At 51.8% G+C, this 22,039-nt stretch overlaps 4 protein-coding genes across 4 annotated transcripts; all 4 read left to right on the plus strand.

Annotated features, from left to right (window-relative positions):
- Positions 1-2,235: 2,235 nt before the first annotated feature.
- On the plus strand, positions 2,236-5,316 carry CPAR01_16309 (fungal specific transcription factor domain-containing protein; the record flags this gene model as incomplete). Its single annotated transcript, XM_060500554.1, has 6 exons — positions 2,236-2,341; positions 2,564-3,320; positions 3,373-3,660; positions 3,797-4,048; positions 4,105-5,159; positions 5,219-5,316. The coding sequence occupies 6 exons, from the start codon at positions 2,236-2,238 to the stop codon at positions 5,314-5,316; spliced, it is 2,556 nt and encodes an 851-aa protein (XP_060340735.1).
- A 5,959-nt stretch (positions 5,317-11,275) lies between these two features.
- CPAR01_16310 (uncharacterized protein) lies at positions 11,276-12,681 on the plus strand (the record flags this gene model as incomplete). Its single annotated transcript, XM_060500555.1, has 2 exons — positions 11,276-11,380; positions 11,467-12,681. 2 exons carry the CDS (start codon positions 11,276-11,278, stop codon positions 12,679-12,681), a joined length of 1,320 nt encoding a protein of 439 aa, XP_060340736.1.
- A 1,807-nt stretch (positions 12,682-14,488) lies between these two features.
- On the plus strand, positions 14,489-19,036 carry CPAR01_16311 (uncharacterized protein; the record flags this gene model as incomplete). Its single annotated transcript, XM_060500556.1, has 3 exons — positions 14,489-15,317; positions 15,365-15,640; positions 15,708-19,036. The coding sequence occupies 3 exons, from the start codon at positions 14,489-14,491 to the stop codon at positions 19,034-19,036; spliced, it is 4,434 nt and encodes a 1,477-aa protein (XP_060340737.1).
- A 589-nt stretch (positions 19,037-19,625) lies between these two features.
- CPAR01_16312 (NmrA family protein) lies at positions 19,626-21,948 on the plus strand (the record flags this gene model as incomplete). The annotated part of the gene is made up of 6 exons (XM_060500557.1): positions 19,626-19,692; positions 19,751-20,050; positions 20,122-20,310; positions 20,378-20,789; positions 20,966-21,009; positions 21,413-21,948. The coding sequence occupies 6 exons, from the start codon at positions 19,626-19,628 to the stop codon at positions 21,946-21,948; spliced, it is 1,548 nt and encodes a 515-aa protein (XP_060340738.1).
- Positions 21,949-22,039: the final 91 nt, after the last annotated feature.

Genomic DNA, 22,039 nt, shown 5'->3' on the forward strand with positions numbered 1-22,039 from the left:
GTAGTTTTTAATCAATCATGTCTACTCTTATCGGCTGAAGATTTTCCCGTGCTTGCTGAGAAACACGATTTTCTCTGAGCCAGCCAACTAGCTGGTCCTATTGTTCAGCAAGCCACGATTAAAACTCTTCGCGATCACGTTGTTTATGGCCGTTGTATGCATTCGGATCATAGAAATAAATCAGGGATGAAGATGTGACTGACTCAAGCAGCAGCACGTGGTGACGCAACATGGACCACATTTCGGCTCACGGAAGACGATATGCCCTTACACAGTATAGGGCAGGTCACAACATGACGTGAGGGTAGAGAAATTTTGACGATTTCGACGGCCAATGATTGACATCGATTTGCTCGTAGGATCTCTAAGATATCGTCGATCTAGGGCTTTAGGGGGCGAAGAAAGGGTGTAAGGTAGGTCTGGATCTAGATCCATCAGTTGAAATGCCTCACTCAGACCGAAAAGTATTTAGGCTCACCGACACTCACCTGTAGCCCCGCCCAGGTGACGACAGACCCGGGAGACTGTGAGGTACAGACACACGAATACACCGTGCCCGCGCTGAGGTGTTTATCACCGATCAAATCAAACTCCGTCGTGCTATTTTATGTAAGCATAAGGTACGGAGTAATTGGTCTGGTGATGCAGTGACAGCGAAGGAAGGAAGGCAGAAACGGGAGTCTGGAAGGTGTCGAGGGCTCCAAAGTGGGGTAAGTCACGAGTGGGTCTTGGCGGTTGGGCAATTGGAGAGTGAAGCTGAGTTATACCTGATCTGGCTTTAGCGTGGGTGATCCGAAGCCGCTCTGACCCCAGAGCGATCAGTGAGCAGTCAGAAAGGCTGGAAGGCAGGGCCACCCGTAGTATTATCACTGCGGAATTCCTTCTATTTTTCGGTTCATTCTTACTCATCCAAAGACTTAGCTAAGCAATGGGTGGAAATTCCAAGGGTCCCGCGCAGCCGGAGGGGAAGGAGCAGCGTGGCAGCCAACTGGACGAAAGAGTTGAAGAAACACAGACATTGGACCAACGCCTCTCAGCTTGAACCCCGCTGCTTCCCGTCTCTTTCGTTGCGCCTTCTTGTCCTGTCCTGTCTTGTATCCAGTGTGTTCCATTGACATCTTCTCTCTCCCTTCTCTTCTTTCCTTTTCCGTTTCCGTCTTTAGAAATCCTCCATTCCCGGTGCCCGAGTCTCGCGACCAGTTTGCATTTCGCTGCTGCTTTCTTGAGCCTCGCCCGATTGCATGGCGCGCACTGCGTTACCTTGCAGCTGTCATAGTCTCTACTGCTACTATTCAGTGGTGGTGCGAACCCATCTGCGATTCGCGAACGCCCATCTCGCCGTCGCTTCGGGATCTCGGCATTCAGTCTTCACTTAGGCTGTAGCTTCTTTTGCTGGTCCCCTCACCTGCTTTCTCCTCTCCTCCAATCCCCAACCTCCAAACGCCCCCTCTTCAAGGGAAAAAAAGAAGGGACTCCTCTTTCGCCAACAACGGAGCCGCATTGGAACCATTGGAACCACAGACCAGCCAGCCCGGCCAGGCTTCGAACCGCAAACAGCACAAGCTCCATTTTCTCGTTTCTCGTTTTCTCTTCTCAACGGCCGGTAACGCGCACCCGGGCGGCAGAGAGAAAAAAGAAGGAGAAAGAAGACCAATCCAGAAGCACGCATCATTGCCTTGTCTTGCCTTGCCTTGCCTTACCTTACCTAAGGAGGTACATCTAACCGCCGCAACTGGGACCTCAAATCCCGAATTGTCTTTCCCACATCCATTACCCGCCTCCGGCCACCAACACCGGCATCCCGAACCAGACACACAGAGACACCCGACCACACACGCCAGGACCGTACGCCGAACGACGTTTTCGCCTTGCTGCAAGAAATTGCAACTCCCAAGTGAAGAGCCCGCCGCCTGCGCGCAAAACTCCACGCCGCACGCGCTCATCACCCCCGATCGGCCGCCCGGCTGGCCCCCCGTCACGTCCGTGAACTGTAAATCCTTCCACCCCGGCGGACGGGCTTCGAAAGGGGGAGTTCCCACCTTTCTGTGCCTGTCCCATACAGAGGTCTGGAGAAAAGCAGCTATCGCCACCACGGTCTGTTAGACTCTCAAAGCGGCAGACAGCGAGCTGCATCTGTAGCTGCCACCGTATCCGTGACGTCCTCCACCACCATCTTCACCTCCGCTGCTCACGCCGCCGACGACACCCGGGTCTGATGCAAGGCCCGTCGCCATCATGACCGAGTTGCAAACCACCCCGACCCCGGATCAGGCCTCCATCGATGATCTTACCCCCGAGGAGGCCAACCGCATCATCCACTCTCACCGCAAGGTCAGATATGGTGAGTGAGACTGATCCATTCATGAGTGACTTTTTCTCTCTGCCACCGGTGGACGGACAAACATATGCCGTCTGCTCAACATACCTCATCTCATTTCATCCCATATCCTCTAGGTAACAGAGATGAGATGACTTGATCTTCACATCCTCTCACCTTCATCTCACCCCCATATCATGAATCACTCATCTCATCATCTATTGACTCATACTGACTCCTCCAAAGGCACCGCTTGCTGGCCATGTCGCCAACGCAAGGTAAAGTGCGACAACAAACAACCATGCGAAAACTGCGTCAAGCGAGAACACCCACAACTATGCTCCTACAAGCCCAATCGCACAGCCTCTCACGGTACAAACCACAAGGCCGCCGGCTCCGTCACAACAGAGGGCGGCAATAGCAATGCCGGCGGTAACGGTGCCAGCACCACAACCGCACCGACTACAGCAGGTAACGGCACGGCTTCATCAGTGCTCAATCGAAAAAGACCGCATTCGCCCGAAGATCCTGCCGCGGACGCCGCCGCGGGTCAACCTCCCTTAAAGCAGGAACCCGGCAGCGCGACCTGGCCACGCGCGGCCATCGGTAAGTCATCATTGTCGTCTTCACTGCCGCATAACCAGCACATCCATCCTGGTTCGAGACCTTTTGCTTCTGCAGCATCGTCGTCGTCGTTTATGGGAAACAACAACGGGTTGTATACTGATAAGCTCCCCCGGGGACCAGTAGCTGCAGGCGTGGTGGACGAAACCGAGGCCCCCGAAGCCGTCACGCGGTATCTCGGCCAAAATAGTATCCCCTCCCTGTTGAGGGAGCAGTCCGGCGCCAACGACCTGCAAGAGGGCGTCGATATACGGCAGGATATGAGGTCCATTCTCGGACTCGATACCTCTGCGCCCTTTCCGCTCATGTCATCAAAACATCTCGATAGTCTGACGAGGGAGATTTCGGCGGAGCTGCCCTCGGATCGGGAAGTCATGAAGTGAGTGTCTCTTCACTTCACAAGGGACAGGGGGAGGACTAACAAAATGAAGGCTGTTCCGCACATACAAAGAAACTCCCCAACAATTCTGGGGCTTCGTCGTCGATATTGATGACCTCGAGTCTAAGCTCATGGTCTACCTCGAAGACCGCGCGCGTAACGCGAGCAACGCCGCACGCACGCCGAAACCCGTATCCGCTTCATGGCTCGCCATTCTTTTTGCATTGCTGGCCGTTGGGTCGCAATACCACGACTCGCCGTATCATATCCGCACGCGGGACTCCCAAAAGTACATACAAATATCGTTCCATTTCTTGCGGCTCGGCAATTTTTTACTTCGGTTAGTCATCCTCCCTTCTTTGCCTTTCGGCCCCCTTATCTCTTAGAGAATGGGTCCCATCCGGCTATTCGGACAATGACCGTGAAATGTAAACAAAAAACCATCCACTGACCCGAGACTCCACACTGGCTTTAAGCCCCACATTCGATTCCATCCAAGCTCTCTTGCTCACCAGCTTCGTCCTTCTCAATGACATGAAGGCCGAGGCCTCGTGGGCCCTGCTTGGTCTGACCTGCAGGCTGGCTCAGTCTCTCGGCCTGCACCGGCCGAATCCCTCTGACGGACGGGACAGCGCCCGGAATGATGGACAGTCCAAGGAGATGATCCGCCGGAAACTGTGGTGGACATGTGTGTGGCACGATACGCTCACATCACTATCCTTTGATCGGTAAGAACAGCAACTCTACGAGAATCTCATAACCAGACGCACTCTAATAAGAATAGTCCTCCCATGACAAACATCCCCTGCTGCCCGATTCCGACAGTAGCAACCACCATTGCCGGCGAATACGGCTACTTGGACACAATGTATCACCTCTGCGAAATCATCTCGCGGCGTCTGAACCCAGACGTGGCAACGACAGTAAGCTACGAGCAAATGGTTGAAAACTGCGAAGCTGTCGAAAATCTCCGCAACAACGTCGCCCCCAACATTCGCATCAAGGAACAGTGCAAACGCGCCATCGACCGCCTTCAGCACTACGCCGTCCGCCTGCACACCTCCTTCGTCATCTCCGTCTGCTGCCGCCCCGCCCTCCGCCGCGACTGCACCAAGCTCACCCCCGAGCAGAAGCGTCATCTCTCGGACAAGTGCCAGCACAATCTCGCCGAGACGGTCCGCATGTTCCTCGCCATGCACCAGCTCTCCGTCATTCCTACGCGCAGCTGGGCGTTTACGTATCACGGCCTCTCGTCCGCACTGCTCCTCGGTATTCTGGGTGAGACGAAGAACAGCCCCGAGGTCCGTCAGCTGCAGGGCGACCTCATCGCCGCGCTGTCCGCAACGGCCGCGAAGGAGGCCACCTCGCCCACGGCTCACATCCCCAAAACGGACAAGGATATCGAGCTGTCTGGACCATTATGGAGAGCGCTGACGGCGCTGCGTAACATTTACGAACATGGCACCATCATGGGCACGTCGCAGATGAAGGGGACCGACTCCAGCGGCACCGGAAGCGGGGCGAGGACGCCGCTGCCGCCGATGCTCATGGGCCCCATGGGCAATAACGTCAACGGGAACAATGACGGGAAGCCGTTCGGCATGGATCCCCACCAGGACGCGGCTCTCGCCATGGCCGAGATGCAAAATGGTACAGCGATGACGGAGTACACACCAAAGTATGTAATCTCTGAACCTCCCATTCGCGATCCTTTCGTTCCTCGGATGATGCTAACAAGTCTCAGCATGGGATACCCACCCGTCAGCATGGATAACATTGCCAACCTGGACCCGTCAACATACATGTCCCCAATGGATCTCTACGAATCAATCTGGTGGGGTAAGTAGCGTTCACGAATCTGTCGTCGGTTGAGACTTACAAGGCTGATCGTTCCCTAGAATCGCCCGACCCCTGGAACAGCGGCGTCGATACCATGAACTTTGATTTCGTCGCCCAACCGCCGCCGGGCCAGCCCCAGCAGCAGTTCTATTTTTGAGTGAAAAAAAGCACAAAGCACATAAAGCATGGGCGGTGTAACAAAAAAATCTTTCTGGATGTGCATCATCGTCGTCATCGTCTTTTTCTCGGAAAATCCAATTTAACCAACGATCCAACTAAATCTACTTGACGCAACATTGACTGATTGGGACATGAAAGCGGCGCTTGATTTGCTTCTTTAGGGAAAACGAGGAGGGGCACGAACCTACACACTGCTGGTAACCCCACGATTTGTTTTTGAGTTGGACTTTGGAAAGGGTGATGGGTGGATGGGATGGGTGCTGGGTGCTGGGAGTTGCACATGGCGAGGGGCGGTTGGCTTTGTTGTTATTTTTGGTTGAAAACTCTCTTCAATCTCGATGGATCCAGGCGCTCTTATTTTTGGGAACCTTGTTCGCTTCTTCCCACGAACTCTCTTACGAGAGATAATGTTGATGAAGCTGGCATCTACAGTGTTTAATCATGTTCTTTTCTAGGGCTACCCACCTGTTACGATTCAGGAGTGGTAGTCAAGATGCCGCCTTGCTCTTTGGTCGCAGTTTGTCTAGCGGATGTGTCGATACTGGGTACGACGTTGCTTTGCTTCAGCTGTAGGATAGGACAACTAGCAAAGTAAAGAGAAAAGCCAATCTCACCATCGTGGCCCCTACTGTGTGTATGTTGCGTGTGTACTTTTGGCTAGCATCCATGCCGTGGGTGGGTACTGAGAGTCGGCCTCGTTCTTCAATATCGGCCCCACGCCTAGGCCCGGCCGACTTGTACCATCGGCGAAGGAGGTCGGCGATGGTGTAAGAGCGGGGCCAATCCGACCGGAGGAATGTCGTACAGTCTACCTACCCAAACCCCCGCACGGAATTGTAGGTTAGCCTGGTTGTAGACAAGGTCAAGAAGCAGCCACGCAGCCGATCAGTCAGAGAAGCGTGCTCCGCCACAGTGCTGGGTAAATAGACAGATTGGGTGAGGCGGCAGATCCCATTCTTCCGGCGGTGGACGCGCGGCTAGGGTGAACCCTTCAAACCCAAACTCAAGCCTCGACAACGGCTGCGACAGGCGATGGGTAGCCGGCACAACTCGAAACGAAGACTGTCATCTCACAGATCAAGTGCGCAGTTGATGGGAGACTAGAATGGTGCTAGTGACGTCCTTGTGGTGGCTCGTGGTGCGAAATGGTCGAGAATCTGGTAAGGACAGCCCAGTTAAACCGCCGGCAATGTTCGTTGAATTCTGTGTTGCAGAGCCTTCAACACCAAGGTTGGCACGTTGCATGCAACCAAGTTGTGACAGCCAAGAGTTGAGTTGAACAGCGGGATGAGCTGTAAAACCTGTACAGCTCGATCCAAACTCTACTGCCGTAAAGAGAGGTCTTCGGGGTCCTGGCCTTGTTCCGTGGCGATGGGATGATGGGATTATAACCTTGAATCAACCACAGGTACCAATGCTGCTCACAGTTCCTACGTGCCTATCAATCAAGGTGAGCTCCGAGGCACAATTGCAAGACTGAATGAAATATCGACTTCAAGCAAGATATGCCTTGAGCAACCCCTATGATGGTCCAATCGCGGATGCTGGCACGGGGCTGGAAGTTCGCCGGGCCATCGGCATGTCGGAGACACGCCCCGAGCTCATATTGAAGATTAGGGGATTGAGGATTGAGTGAGTTACGTCTGAGCTCAACCAATAAGCTAAGCCCAAACAGTTTTGGATGCAGCTTGAATTGCGCGTTGCAGTGTTCCAGTCTTGGGGATTGAGCGGTTACCTGTGCCGAAAGCTGGACGAAACCAGCATCTCTGAAAAGTAGCGTCGAACGTGCTCTACGAATAGTCAATCGAGGAAGCGTAAGACCCCTCCCCCACGAGTCAAGGGCTGATTCGGCATCTAGAGTGTGGGGGGAGAATGAGCAAGAATTGCGTGTCGGTACGCATAGCCGTAGCCTTGTATGCGTCAAGCTTTTTGCGTCCACGATCCCCTCATCATCCGTACGAATAGGCCGCTTAGGACCCGGCCGACCAGATGCGCGGTCATGATGCTGACGGTCCGCGGAGGCCGCTTTAACCAGTCGCCAGGGAACTGCCCTGAATGCTCTTGACTCCTCAAGAGACAGGGATTGCTCTTTACTCCCGCGTATTGTCCCCGTTCAGTGGAGCCCCCAGGCATTGGCCAGTGGGTTTGGTATGGTTGCTGACATCTCAATCTCATTGCGAGATTGACGGGAAGCTTGACATGTAAAGCGCTGGGATTTGGATCCAATCCAATAGAATAGACCTTGGTTTGTTGGTTGGAAGGGATTTTCAAATCTTCACCACAGTCCCTCGGCAGCGGAATAGGTTTGTTTTTCTTTCATCTGGTCTCGATGTCAATTTGAGAGCCCAGCAACAGATGTTTAATCCGTCGCATGTGTGTTTCCTGGATCCAGAAAAGTGAGGTGGTTTCATTATATGCCGTCATGTCTGAACATCAGCAATTTGCAACGCCAAGGCGGATGGATGCCGGTGAAAACAATTCCTCCTGCTTCAGAAGCCTTGACTACCGGCGGCCTTCCCCCATACCTTGCGTACTGACGGCTGTCGGGTGTAGAACTTGAGACGAAATATGGCAATAGGCATTGACAAGATTGGCACTGGGCTAGCCTGCCAGATGGGAGGATGGTCGATCGAGCCCTGTCGGGATGATAGAGGGCTGTCGCGAGTGCGCTGAATGATAGCGTTGATGTGTGTGTGTGTGTGTGTGTGTGTGTGTGTGTGTGTGTGTGTGTGTGTGTGTGTGTGTGACCCCTTGTGGCTGATGCGAATTCAGGAAGAGAGGTGCAAGGAGTCGCGTGCGATTTCTCTAGTCCCATAATTATACGGATAGAGGAGCTCGTGAATGGTTAGATCAGTCGATGGAAAGGCGATACGACGGTGACGGGCAAAATCCTCATCGCTGGCAAGGTGCTGACCACCGGTTCCATGTGGGGATGGTTGCGAACAGCTTAGCTTAGGCCTGGGCTTCCCACCGCCACTGCTTAAGCTTGTCAGTTGACTATGCCGATCCCAGATTGTGGTGGTCGCCGACCTAGGCCCGGCTGAGGAATTCAATGGTGGCATGCTGAGATTTTGTCTCAAGCTTGAATGGGGCCGGCGATCACAGATGAGACTGAGGAAACAAGTCGTTGGTCGGTCCCCAGCACAGTAGGTATCCGTTCAATGGTGTCCTCGACCTTGCAGCCAGGAGGACCGGCGCATCGTTCTGCTTGGCTCGATTGTTGGAAAGGATGTGAATGTGACTTTGGAGACGCAGTACTTTATGTAGGTAAGGTAGGTACTCCGTAGTTCAACTTGACTGCAGTCTGGGTTTTGGCCTTTAACGCAACCCAGCCAACGAAGGACCCGGGACTCAACTGCCATTATGTAAGTGCTTAGAGTTTGGAACTGTATTTCGTAGAACGAGAAGAGAAGCGAGGCGCGCGGGATGCTGTCAGAAGTTACATTTCATCTGGTTTGCAAAGACTGCAATGGCTTGGAGCCTTAGACAACCGGGCGTGCCAAGACAGCTAGCATGCGAATAGCGTTACGGGGCTTGACGGTTCCTCTTCGGCTGGCGATGCTCGTTGTCCGACGGACCACCACTTTTCCCCTGCTCTTTCTTCATTCCGCTGGAGCTAAAGTAGCCGCTGTCGGGATTCGGAGCAAAAAAAGCAGGACAGATAGCGTCGCTCATCTGACAAGGGTTTCGCAAATTGGTGCGATGTGCTTGACTGCTTGCGAAACCAACTGAGATGGGTTTCTTGTGGCGCACAAAAAGGCATGCTCAAGCCTGAGTGTGCCTGCAGAGCTTTTCAGCCTAGCTACCTACAGTGGCTAATCCTTTGGAGAGATGGGTGCCGGGGGTGCCTGATGATTGGAGAGGATGACGGCAGATGGGCAACAAGGTTGTGGCTGGCGTCTGGGGCTAGAGCGAGGCAGAGAGACAGCAACTGGTCGCCCGCCAGAACTCTGTTGACCGTCTTTCAACGACGACAGTGACACATGACAGCGAGGCAATGCTGGAGCCTGAAGGTCCTGCTGAGTGTGTTCCTAAGGTAGGTAGGTGATGGTTCTTGGTCCGGATGAATGGTGATCTGTGGTCTAGGGATGGTCGAGGGCATCCAAGAGCTGGCAAAGACCAAGATTGGGTACGTGAGTAATTGCGAATAAGGGCAGCAGTAACAGCAACATCGGACCAAACAAAGTCAGTCATCCGTTGACGTGCCGAAGTGATGATGCGGTGACTGGTGAGTAAGGGGAGTAAGATGTTACTCTGTGGAGCTGGCAGAACGCAAGAGGATCAGAATGCCGAAAAGCTGTGCAGGATGCAATTACCGTACATAGTGAGACAGGTACCTACCCCGTACGCATACTCCGTATGGGCACTTCGTCATCACCAGTTGTCTGTACGGGAGGACGGGAGGAGGCTTGACGAATGATGGCTGTGCTGTGCAAGGGCTAGGTACGCAGTCCGCCGTGAAGGAAGGAGTGGGCGGGCACTGGGCAGGGGTCGGAGGATGGAGCGATGGCCATGGAAGGCGCCAAGACGCGTGGCCCCCAGGCCACCAGGCGCAATGGGACAGAGGAGGTACGAGAGTACCTTATTTCGTACCTGCTCTGAATCATGGCACTCTCCTCAGCTATACGTAGGCACCTAGGTAGTAGGTATCGTAAATCTCAAAACTTCCAATCTCCAAAAAATCAACGACAGACTGCATTCTCGGGGATGCGAGGGAAGGTCCAGACAGAGTTGAGCTTCCCGCCGCAACGGTAAGGTAGGTACCGTCGTAGAGGGAATCCATGGGACCTGGCAGTCAGGAAGGCAGGTTTGAGGCTGCGAGAGTTGATGATGGTGGGCGATGGGGAAGGGCCCGAGGAACGGTGAGCAGAAACCCGAGATTTGCACCTGCCCCGTACCTTCATCCACACACGATAACCTTCCCGAAACAGCACTCCGTTCCATCTTGAAGGGGACGGACTGTGTGTACGTACCCAAGCAGCACACGCAGCAGGTGCGAATTGACGTAGCTGCACGCGAGTCTGACCCTCTGCAGGAAAGAGCCTAGAGCCCCCCGGGCCAAGCGAAGCAAGGAGCGACATGAACAATTGCCTGATTTGCACATGCCCAGGCTCTCCTTCTCCTACAGGCTACCTACCGAAGTGCCTTACTATGGGGCAGGTACGAATTACATGTATCCGTACGAAGGAAAAAGTACGTACTGCGTATACGCAAAGCAGCAGGGATGCAGCGCAAAAGATGAGAAACCCAAAAGTCTTGGCATCGCACCCACTGTTGCCGTGTGTTCCCACCTTCTTGCTACTCACTGGACAACTACGCGTTGCCCGCGAGCCAAATCCGCCCTTTCTTGCTTTGCTTGGCTTTGCTGTGTGTTTCGCTCAGCCAGCTTACTGTCAACTCCTACCGAAAAAATGGTCCATCCGTTTAAATGAACGGCGGAGCCCGCTTCTTACTACGCCGCTCGTGAGTCGCTGCTTGCACCCCCCGTCGGCCGCTTCTCGTCCCCTTTCCTCAACATCTTGTTTTCCTTCCTATTCCCCTTTCTCTTCGAGAACTCTTCGAGTTGGTCGCATGATCAGTGTCTGTCTGCCATTCGCTGTCTGACGCTGTTACACCAGAAAGTCGGCATCGAGATTCACCATCCTCTCGACTGAAGGAAGATACACGGCCACCAACAAGTCTAGCCCCGAAACAGGCACGAGTACTTCACTACGCACGACGACATCATCACGACCAGCCCCACGACGTCCCGATTGCATTGAATGTGCTTGTTGTTTCGAGCGATTAGACTTTCCGACTTCAAGAACGACCCGATCTGATTCCCGAGGGCTGTCCTTTGCCGATTCAAATCACTGCAGGACGAGCACACGACACTCTAAGAGGAACGGAATACGCACTCCTACAACACTTTTGGATCCCCGCGCAACTTAGACATCATGGCCGACGTGAAGCCTCCTAGCGGCAAATTGCCGTATGGCACTCCTGAAGGCGGCTGGAAGGCAGTACACACATGGAGAACTCCGGACTGGGTAGAACCAATTGTAAGGATCACGGCCATTTCGCTGCCAGATCACCGCAGCCGCAGCTCCACGTCACACGATTCCTCAAGGCTAACCACCAGCACCAGCTGATTGTATCCATCATGCTCATCGGCTTGTACGTCAGTCGTAGAAAGAACTACTCGATCCTCCGTCGCGGAAACGCGACATATGAACCTCTATTTGAAGAGAGAGGGGACTCACCCCGCATCTCCGACGAGTCCTACGATCCTATCCGGACCGATCCTTTTCCGCCCAAATACCGTACCATCTTTGGATGCTATCGCGTCAAAACCCCGAACTCTAGCCGTTTTGCGAGACACGTTCACTCGAGAATTCTGCAAAAGTTTCCCTTCCTCATCGAAATGTTCTACTGGGCCATCTCCTTCTTCTTCTACCGCATGACCGCAACTCTGGCTCAGAGCTACTACGGCAGCAGAAAGGCTGTCTGGGATGTCGCCCAGGAGCACGGCCTGTTTCTTCTCGAGACCGAGGCCAAGTTCTTCGGCGAGGGTACCAGAACTGGTCCCGAGCGCTGGGTTGAATGGCGCGTTTCCCATTGGTTCCTCGAGGGTGCTCAAATCGACGACTTCCGTGGCATTTGGCTCACGATCCTGAACCGCGGATACTCTCTGATTCATATCCCTGGTACCGTCGGCTTCATTGCCTACTACTTCGCCATGGCTCCCACCCACGCCCGCTTTTGCACTGTCCGTCGCACAATGACCTTGTTGAACATGTGTGCCTTCATCATCTTCATCTTTTACCCGTGCGCGCCGCCCCGTCTGATGCCCTCCGAGTACGGCTTCGTCGACACGGTCAACCTCGAGAACGCCGAGAGTGTCTGGATGAGCGGCAAGTTCGTCAACAAGCTGGCTGCAATGCCCTCTATGCACTTCGGCTACGCCTTCGCCATTGGCTGTGTTTTCATCGCCGACTCGGCTATCCTCAACCTTCTCTTCGGTCGCTTGAGGAACTACCTGCTGCGCAACGACTTGGACAAGTCGCTGGATATTGATGACGTCGAGCTCAAGGAGATCCAAGAGAACCGCGCACGCTGGAAGAGCTGGGCCATGTTCTGCTTCGGTGTCTTCTACCCGAGTTGGATTCTGTTGACAATCGTGGGCACCGCCAATCATTACCTGATGGACGCCTTCGTCGCAACCTTTTGCGCGTTGGTTGCGTACCTCTGCAATCGTGCCTTGCTGGTTTTCCTCCCCGCTGAGGACATGTTGCTTTGGGCCTTGAGACTGGAGAAGCCGGTACCGACAACGGGCCGCATGAAGAACATTGCTGTCCGGTAGAGGTTTGGTTGTGTGGGAAAGGCGCGTCAAAAAGACATGGAATCAAGATCTCTTTAACGAGTCGTCCATTTAAAGCATCGCAGAGGCGTTGGGAAAGGAATAATGGCCTCCTTTTGTATCTTTGCACACTATGCCCCTGGGCCAATCCCGTGTGTGCCGAACTAGCACTTATAATGAAAATCTATTCTGTTTGTTTGTCTATTTTCCGAAGCTCCGCCACACCCACATTGATGAAATGTCCATTTTTTAAGCTCCCGCGACATGTCGCTTGTTCGTATCCGGTGGATCTAGGGAGATCCGATTCGATTGTCCGTGAAAAGGATCAACTGTCTGTATAACGTGTACACCATGTCATTGGCTTTTTTGAATGAGTGTAGGCCACTTCGGGACATTGTTCGCTGACCCTGCAGGACTTCTTTGGCGCCCGGCTGATCCTGGGAGCAAAAGGGCTGTACCCGCTGCCCGACTTCATTTGCCAAGCCGAGATATCCGTGCGGCGTATGGCCTGTTTGCCTGCTGGAGCTGCGAGAAGCGGTGGCCGACGGGGCCGGGATCCGGTCTTTGAGGTGATGGATTCGGGCCTTTATGGTAGAGTCATCGAGATGAGGATATCAAAGTTGTTTCTTGGCAGTCCCTTGTGCCAAATTCTGAATTATGAGAACGTTATGTCTTTGGAGTCTTGAGGAGAATGAGATTCCGAGAGTACCTGTGGTTATGCCAAGATGGCCGTGAACTACATCGACTGAAGGCCCAAAGCTGAAGCCATTTCTTTGCTCTTGCTCGCGACGTGCTGCCAGAGTTCTCGATCTAGCTACACGGTCAGCAGGATTCTTGACTTCGCTTTCGCTTTTGAGTTCGCCACAGAACTCTCCCAATACCCGAATTTCCGAGACATCATATCGCATAGCCCGCGTCTTGAGAGTCTGCCAATGAGTCGGCCCGCGAAAAGGTAGTGATAGGCAGCAGTATTTGCTTTAGAGTCTTTAGGCAGCAGTAGCTAGAGATGCAAGGTCAGCATTGAAAGGAGACTGCAGGTGCATCTTTCATCATTCTGCTGCTTTTCGTTGCTCCGTAGTGTACTGTCATCCAGGCCAGGGATATTTGTAGTCATTCTGGAGACCTTTGTAGAGTGGAAGGTCGAATGAGAGGCGGAAATCGGAGAGGGGGTGTTCGTCACGCGTCAAGATGCCGATCCAAAGGCAGCGACATGCGTTCCTAAAGACTCGGCATAAGAGAGAAACATTTGCGAATAAATTCCCAAGAGGCCATTCTGGTGTCTACTTTGCCTTTTAGCTAAGCTAAGAGCCATGTATTGTAGTGATATTCCGACTATTTCTCTGCTGGTAATGTCAACAACAGTGTAAGAATATGCATGTGACGAGCATGATCGATACGGGCATCGAGTCACGGTGTAAATCATGATACTATTGGTTGTATGTCAGGTGATCACGACGACCAATCCAGCCGAGGACATGCATCATGTAGCTTTTTTGGGTTGCGCAGTCCTCGCCTGCATTCTCGCGACGTGTCGAGCCCAACGGCCAGGTCGGGCATTGAGTCATTACTCTGGTATCGTCTCGCCAACCTTGCGTTACGAGTCGAGAATACCAAGCGTGTCCTTGTGCTTCAAGATCCTGATACGCGGTATCTAGTGCCAATGGTCCCAAAAACGACGGATTTGCTCGCAGCCTTACTTTGAACTTCAAGCCTTGGCCCGTCTCCAGTCTCGGTACATTGTCCTTACCTCCGAGGCTCCGACGAACCTCTCAAGAGGGTATTTGACTTATTATTGCCTGCAGGTTCGGCAATGGAAGACGACTCGAACGCGTCGCAGCTGATGGCTGGCAGTAAGAAGCGTCTTAGAAGCCAAGTGGGCAATTCCGACGACGATAGCGACAAACATGACATCATCCGAACAGAGCAGCGGCCCAATTATACCGCCCAGCTCAAGATAAGGAAACTCGACCGTGAAGTGCGAGGGCCCAAAGTCAGGTTGGAACACAGAGACTACAAGGTTGGCTGGGTTGCAGCTCTTTACACCGAGCTGGCTGCCGCCCAGGCTATGCTCGATAACGTTCACGAGCAATTGCCTATGAACCAAAATGATACCAACTTGTACATCTTTGGCGAAATCGGCGTTCACAACGTTGTTATCGCATGTCTACCCTCGGGGCAGTATGGGACCGCAAAGGCAGCTATTGTAGCAAACAACATGCGCTGGAGTTTTCCCTCTATTACCGTCAGGCTGATGGTAGGCATCGGTGGTGGCGCACCGCGTGAACGCGTCGATCTCCGCCTTGGCGATGTCGTTGTCAGCACCCCAGAGTCAGGATCACCCGGAGTCATACAGTACGACTTCGGCAAGACTGAACAAGAAGGTCTCTTCCACAACACAGGTGTCTTGAACAAGCCTGCTGAGGCACTTCTCACAGCAGTAACTAAGCTAAGAGCTAGTCACGACTTGAAACCCAGTCAGATGCCATCGATCCTCGCGCAGATGAAGAGAGTTATTCGTAAGGATGTAAACAAATACCTTCATCAGGGAGTTCAAAACGACCGCCTTTACGATGCTGAATTGATCACCCAAAGGGGAAATCTAGCTGCGATCAATGCGACAGCTCAAAATTGGTTGATCGGTCAGACCGGCCCGATGATGATCCCAGGGTTTTCTACGGGACTATAGCGTCCGCAGATCAAGTCATGAAGCATGGAAAGACGCGCGATCGAATTGCACAAGAACACGACGTTCTTTGCTTTGAGATGGAGGCAGCTGGTTTGATGGACAATTTTCCATGCTTGGTCATCAGAGGAATCTGCGACTATTCCGACTCGCATAAACTGAAAGATTGGCAGCCATATGCTGCCGCAACTGCCGCGGCTTATGCCAAGGAACTCCTGATGACTATTCCATCGCAGGAGGGACAACTCTCTGCACCAGAGACAATCGAGATTCGACGAGGTTGGCAGCCAACCCCTGAAAGATGGTTTTATCCAATATTGATAGCAAGTTGCTAACTTCTATCCAGATCTGGTATCACCTGAGAGGCGTAAAAGGATACTAGCCTCTTTGAAATTCGATCAGATGGATGATAGAGTTGCCTCTATCAAGAAAGCGCATGGCAAAACCTGTGACTGGATTACAAGGCATCCGAAGTTTGTCAAATGGCTGGACTCCAAATATGTCGGCGACCACCATGGTTTCCTTTGGATTAGTGGGAAGCCTGGTGCCGGCAAATCGACAATCATGAAGTTCGCCTACGCTCGTGCAAAGAGGCGACCCGGTCCAAATGCTGCTGTACTCTCGTTCTTCTTCAACGCCAGGGGCGGAGTGCTAGAGAGAACTGCTGAAGGGATGCACAGGTCTCTCATTGTACAGCTTCTTGAGATGGTCCCCAGGCTACAAGGAGTTCTTGAAGACCGTGAAATCCGAGACCATCTCGATGCAAACTCGGAAGCAGAACGTTGGAGTCTTCCCTTACTCAGAGATGTTTTCGAAAGAGCTATATCACAGTTGGGATCAGACCAGATCACATGCTTTATCGATGCACTGGATGAATGCGCAGAATACGAAGCTCAACAGATGCTCAACTTTTTCGAGGACCTCGGCCAATGCGCTGTTCAAAGTGATACGAAACTGTTTGTGTGTTTTTCTAGTCGGCATTACCCTTCATTAGATACAAGATATAAGGTGAAGTTCGCCTTAGAAGATCAACGCGGCCACGACGAAGACTTGAATCTTTACGTTCAGAACACCTTAGACTACAGAACACCTTGGCAAGAAACCGAAATCACAGCTCAGATCTTGCAGAAAGCTTCGGGAGTCTTCATGTGGGTTGTGCTAGTTGTTGAGATTCTCAACAAAGTCATCCGGACAGGCCGGATCCATGAAATTGAGGAGAGGTTGGAACAGTTGCCGCCGGAATTAAGCAAGCTTTTCGCGGAAATGCTTGGAAAGGATGACGATTATATGCGAGATCTACTGCTCTCGATCCAGTGGCTTCTTTTTGGGACACGTCCGTTGACGGCAGACGAATACTATGCAGCCATAGTATCCGGCCTGAAACCTGGTTTCTTCCATGAGACGGATCCTGAGCGCGTCGTGAAGCAAGACTTCGAAAACTTTGTCGTCAACTCCTCAAAAGGGCTCGCCGAAACCACGAAAACGAAATCCAAACCTGCTATTGTTCAATTCATCCACGAGTCGGTCAGAGACTTTTTTCTCAAGGATAATGGCCTTAAAACAACTTTTCCTGATCGGGTGATAACTGAGGGGCAATGCCATGAACAACTCAAAGAATGCTGCCATGAGTACATAAAAGCATGCAGTCTTCCAACCATATCGACCAAGCAATCGGTCCATCCAAAAACATACCTGTCTCCGAAGGCCTTGGGAGTCTCATTGATAGGAAAATTTCCTTTTCTGGGGTACGCTACGACGCAAGTTTTATACCACTCTAATGCTGCTGCAAAGATGGCAATACCACAAGACCAGTTTCTTGAAGAATTTGCAGCTTCACTTGAGAATTGGATCAAGCTGAATAACCTCTTTGAGCGATACAAGACCTGCCACTACACTTCGAGGGCTTCCCTGACGTATATTCTTGCAAATAGGGGCTTGGATTTTCTACTGAAGGCCAATATTCGCCGGGACCCTCTCATCGAGATATCTCCAGAAGAGCGATACGGAAGCCCCGTAGCTGCAGCTATCGATAGGAGTCATTTTAGAGCAGCCGAAATTTTGCTGCTTCATCTGGGGAAGACTATGGCCAACAAACACCTCAGAACCAAGAAGGGAAGCACATTACTTTACGGAGCTGTCAAGAAAGGATTGCCCGAGGTTGTAGAGTTGCTGCTTGCGGCAGGGGCAGATCCTAACGATTCTGAGGCAAAGGAAGATCCACTTCATCACGCCGTTGTTCAAGGGAATGAGACTATAGTGAAGCTCCTTCTCTTTCGAACATTCTGCATCAGGACGCCTAAGGCATCTACGGACGAAAGTAAAGATCAGAAACAGCTCCGTCTGGAGGCGAACTATGAGCATCACGACCCGACGCGCCCGAGCCCGCTTCATATAGCTGTTGGTTATGGGCATACAAGAATAGCGAAGTTAATCCTGGAAAAAGGTGCCGATGCCGACCGCCTTATTGCTGGAAAACCGCCGCTACATATAGCTGTCAGCAAGGGCGACAGAAGTTGTATGGACGTTCTTCTTGAAAATGGCGCAAATCCCGATCAGTGCGATTCATATGGAATCAATGTTCTACGTCAAGCGGTCGCCAAACACGACTTACCTCTCGCCCGTTACATAATCGAGAAAGGGGCTGATGTCAATCAGCTGATGGATGGCGTCCCGGTTTTGCACCGAGCCGTATTTTCTTCCCGTTATGGCACGGAATTATTTGAAATCTTGCTCGAAAATGGTGCCAACATTGACATTACGGATAATACGGGTGTCACTACGCTCCATTGTGCCGCCCGCGACGGCGGCCATGGTATTTTGGAGTTGATACTCAGAGCTAGGCCAGATGTCAATTGCACGGATTCCAGTGGTCAAACTCCTGTCATATTTGCCTGCAAAAACCATAGTCTTGATCCCATGGCCATCATCGCCTTATTCAGGCAAGGTGCGGACATCAACCTACCAGACCTGGAAGGGAACACCCCGATGTTTGTCAGCATTAAGTTTTGCAGGGCGCCCCAACTCCAATGTCTATTTCAACTCGGCTCCGACGTCAACGGCGTCAACATGGAGGGACAGACTGCCCTGTTCATGGGATGCCAAACCGGGAGACTCGAGATTGTAGAGGTTATAACCAGAAATGATGCTCTACAATTGGGTTCTGAGAATGCAGCAGGCGAAACCGCCTTGTTTGGCATCTTTCCGGGCCACGAGGAAGCCCCGCTGATAGTAAAGCTGCTGTTGGAGGCAGGCCTTGATCCGATGCACATGAATGTTGCAAGAGAAACGTTCTTTGAATCGTTGAATTGGTTCCCGAACCTTGACAAGAGGCTCCGAAGATCCATCTTCACAGCAATTGCAGAGGGAACAACCAACCAAACTGACGAGCGGGGCTGTACCATTCTGATGAAAGTCGCACTTGATGATGATGAAAGTGCTGTTTCATTCTTGTTGAGGATCGGGGCTGATCCCAATATCTCGGACAGGGAAGGGTACACGCCGCTCTTTGCAGTTATAGAGGCACCCCATTCGGACCATCACGACCTTGTCGTCGATGCCCTTTTACGAAACGGCGCCGAGGCACATAAACCCGGCCCAAACTCCGAGACTCCTTTACAAATGGCTCAAAGACTCGGAAGAACGAGAATTGCTTCCAGGTTGTATTGTTTAGCATAATTGGTGCATTCTAGAGTTACGAAAGGTATTTTTGACGCGTAGGAAGGAATAGGGAATATTCTCAGGCATACATAATAATTCAATGATTACTGATCTAAACTTCACTGGCCACCGTTATGACACCGAGATCAGAATCCACCCTGATCATTAATCATCAAATCTCAAGCTCGAATTGCACAATTCTGACGGCCAGTTCCCGGTCAATCGAAAGCAATTACAAAGACAACGCGGGGGAAGTTATGTCAGTCTCGATCTCGGTCTCACCAAATCATCCGCGGTGTACCTCAATGGCAGTTGTTCGTAAAGTAAGCAGTTCGGCAACATAGTTACGCTGCTGGGCACTTTAGTAATTTTCCGGATGTCTTTCGAGACAGGACCATTGCTCAAATCTAGATCGCTAAGCATCCTCTTCATCGTGACGTGAGTTCGGGAGATGGAAGACATATCAACAGAGGAACAGCATGGAAGACACAAGATACATTAGTCAAGACAGAAGCACTAATATAAGGAGCAATGAGTGCCACCATTGTTGAGTTGGTTTATATTGCGACCAAACACAATCACTTAATACGATTATACATCCTGAACCATGTCAGAGCTGAAAGAAATCCTCATCATCGGCGGTACTGGCGCTCAGGGAAGACCAGTTGTCAAGGGTAATTTCATCATCTTCTGCAGAATAGACTCTGCACACCATGCTAATATTGCAAACAGCTCTCGCCGAAACCAAGCGATACAGCGTCAGGATTCTCACCCGTAACGTTGATAACGCCCGCGCAAAGGAGCTTGCCGCTCTTCCCAACGTCACCCTCATCCAGGGTCGACAAGACAGCCAGCATGATCTCCACCGGGCGTTCAAGGGTGTCTACGGCGCATGGGTAAACACGGACGGCTTCACTCTGGGCCAGAAGAGTGAGCTCTTCTACGGCATCCGCGCGTACGAGATTGCCAGGCACGAAGGTGTTCGGCATTACGTCTGGGCGGGTACCGATTATGCACTGAAGAAGTCGGGATGTAAGCAACAATCGAGCGCTTCTTTCTTCTCATTCAAGTTGTTGAATTGCGTTGCTGATTGGCTTGAACAGGGAACGAGAAGTACCATTGGGGTCACAACGATTCCAAAGGAAGAGTCACGGATTTCATCTTGGCCCAAGGCCAGGACGGCATGAAGAGCTCCGTCGTCACGACAGGTCCCTACATGGACATGCTCCTGGATGGAATGTTTCCGCCGACAGAGCAACCGGATGGTTCTTTTCTCTGGGTGAACCCCGCCAGTACGTATCATGCCCTTGGTCACATCATTACCACGATGTCTTGACCACTAACCTAATAATACTGCAGAGGACGGCAAAATCCCGCTTATCGCCCTCGAAGACATTGGCATCTACAGCCTCTGGCTCTTTGACAACCTCAACGAGTCCGCGGGCCTGAACCTGGAAGTGACGACCGACGAAGTCAGCTTCGCCGACATCGCGAGGATCTTCACCGAGGTGACAGAAAAGAAGGGCGTTCACAAGAGTGTATCGTTTGAGGAGTACGCGCCGCTCGCGGAGCCGTACCCGGGTGCCTATGTTAACTTTTCCGTCGGTCCGGAAGTTGCTCGGGACGAGTCGGATATGACCTGGAGACAGAACTTTGGAGCGTGGTGGCGGTTCTGGGGAGAGGGCATCGTCAATAAGAGGGACTTGAAGTTGTTGGATCGCATTCATCCTGATCGTATTCGGACCCTGGCTGAGTGGATGCGGAAGACTGGGTATGATGGAAGCCCTAGGCCTGTTCTTAAGGGGGTTGAGGACTGGAGGAGCAAGCTGCAAGCAGGGGTCTAAGTTGGTTTGATGGTGAATCCAGGCGGGGCTTAAGCTGAAATGGTGTTCATAGCGATCAGACAGCTTATCGCAATCCATCCTGGGCGCTACTGTTGCACAATAGTTGTGGTTCTAAAGGAGAATCTTTTCAATCTTACCCAGATCTTTGTAAGAACAAACTCCTCAAAGGGAATGGTGCTTTGTCGAGTTCACCACCTAGTTCAGTGCCCATCTTGTCCCACCTCTATTTTGGACGCCTAAGAGGGCTTTTGTGGCTTTGTCATTAAATAGTGAGCTATGTAAATGACACATATAAAGGATGAGTTTCAACTCACTTATCAACATTAAGACCAATGGGCAAGTAATCATCACTTGGAAACTCAATCATCAGCAAATCAGAGACTAGCATCACATCTGCTCTAAGAATATCAACAATCTAGCATATCAGAGTGACTTCTGTCCTCAGAAATGCCTTCAACACCGTCATCAGATGGATCTGCCCCATTAGGTAGTGGGTCGATGGATAGTTTGAAGCGGTTTTATGCGCCACAGAACTACTTGCGCATCCCAGGCCTCACGTTTGACGAAATCCCGGGCCTCATCCCACCTGAACACTCTGCGGCTCTCTACTATCTTCAACCCAAAGACTTCAACCTCAATCTCTCATGGGGTGAATACTATAGAAAGTTGGAGCCTTTCGATTGTGTAGCCAAAAAGTTGATCGACGTCTTTGATTACTCCATCCAAGAGCTCAAAGAAGGCATCGAACCCAAAGTCATGAGACTGAGACACGACACCGTTGGAGACGATGATCCTGAGCCAGATGCCTCCTTCTGGGATGATTTCTTTGAGCGAGTGCTTGGTAATATTGGCCATGAGGCTGAAAAGTTTGGCATGACCTCTTTAGACGTCATGTGGATTGTTTACTTATACGCCAGTGCTTGGGAAAGTACGCCTCTGTCGTACAGAGCCAAGCAGGCGGGGTACTGGCGCAAGACGAATATTCATTACTTGCATGATTTGCTGCCTGAGTGGGTTGAGATGTTGAAGACTAAAAAGTTGAAGTGGGCAACTGTCTTTGGCGTGTTGTTTGGAATTGGGCGATGAGGGTTGATAGCCGACACCGAAAATACCGCAGAATGTATATTTGATCTAGCTTCTTCTATGATTCTTCCCTATGTCAAAGCCACTTCCCGAT

This window comes from Colletotrichum paranaense (assembly GCF_030867605.1).
Source record: "Colletotrichum paranaense strain IMI 384185 chromosome Unknown Scaffold_24.1, whole genome shotgun sequence".
NCBI lineage: Eukaryota > Fungi > Ascomycota > Sordariomycetes > Glomerellales > Glomerellaceae > Colletotrichum > Colletotrichum paranaense.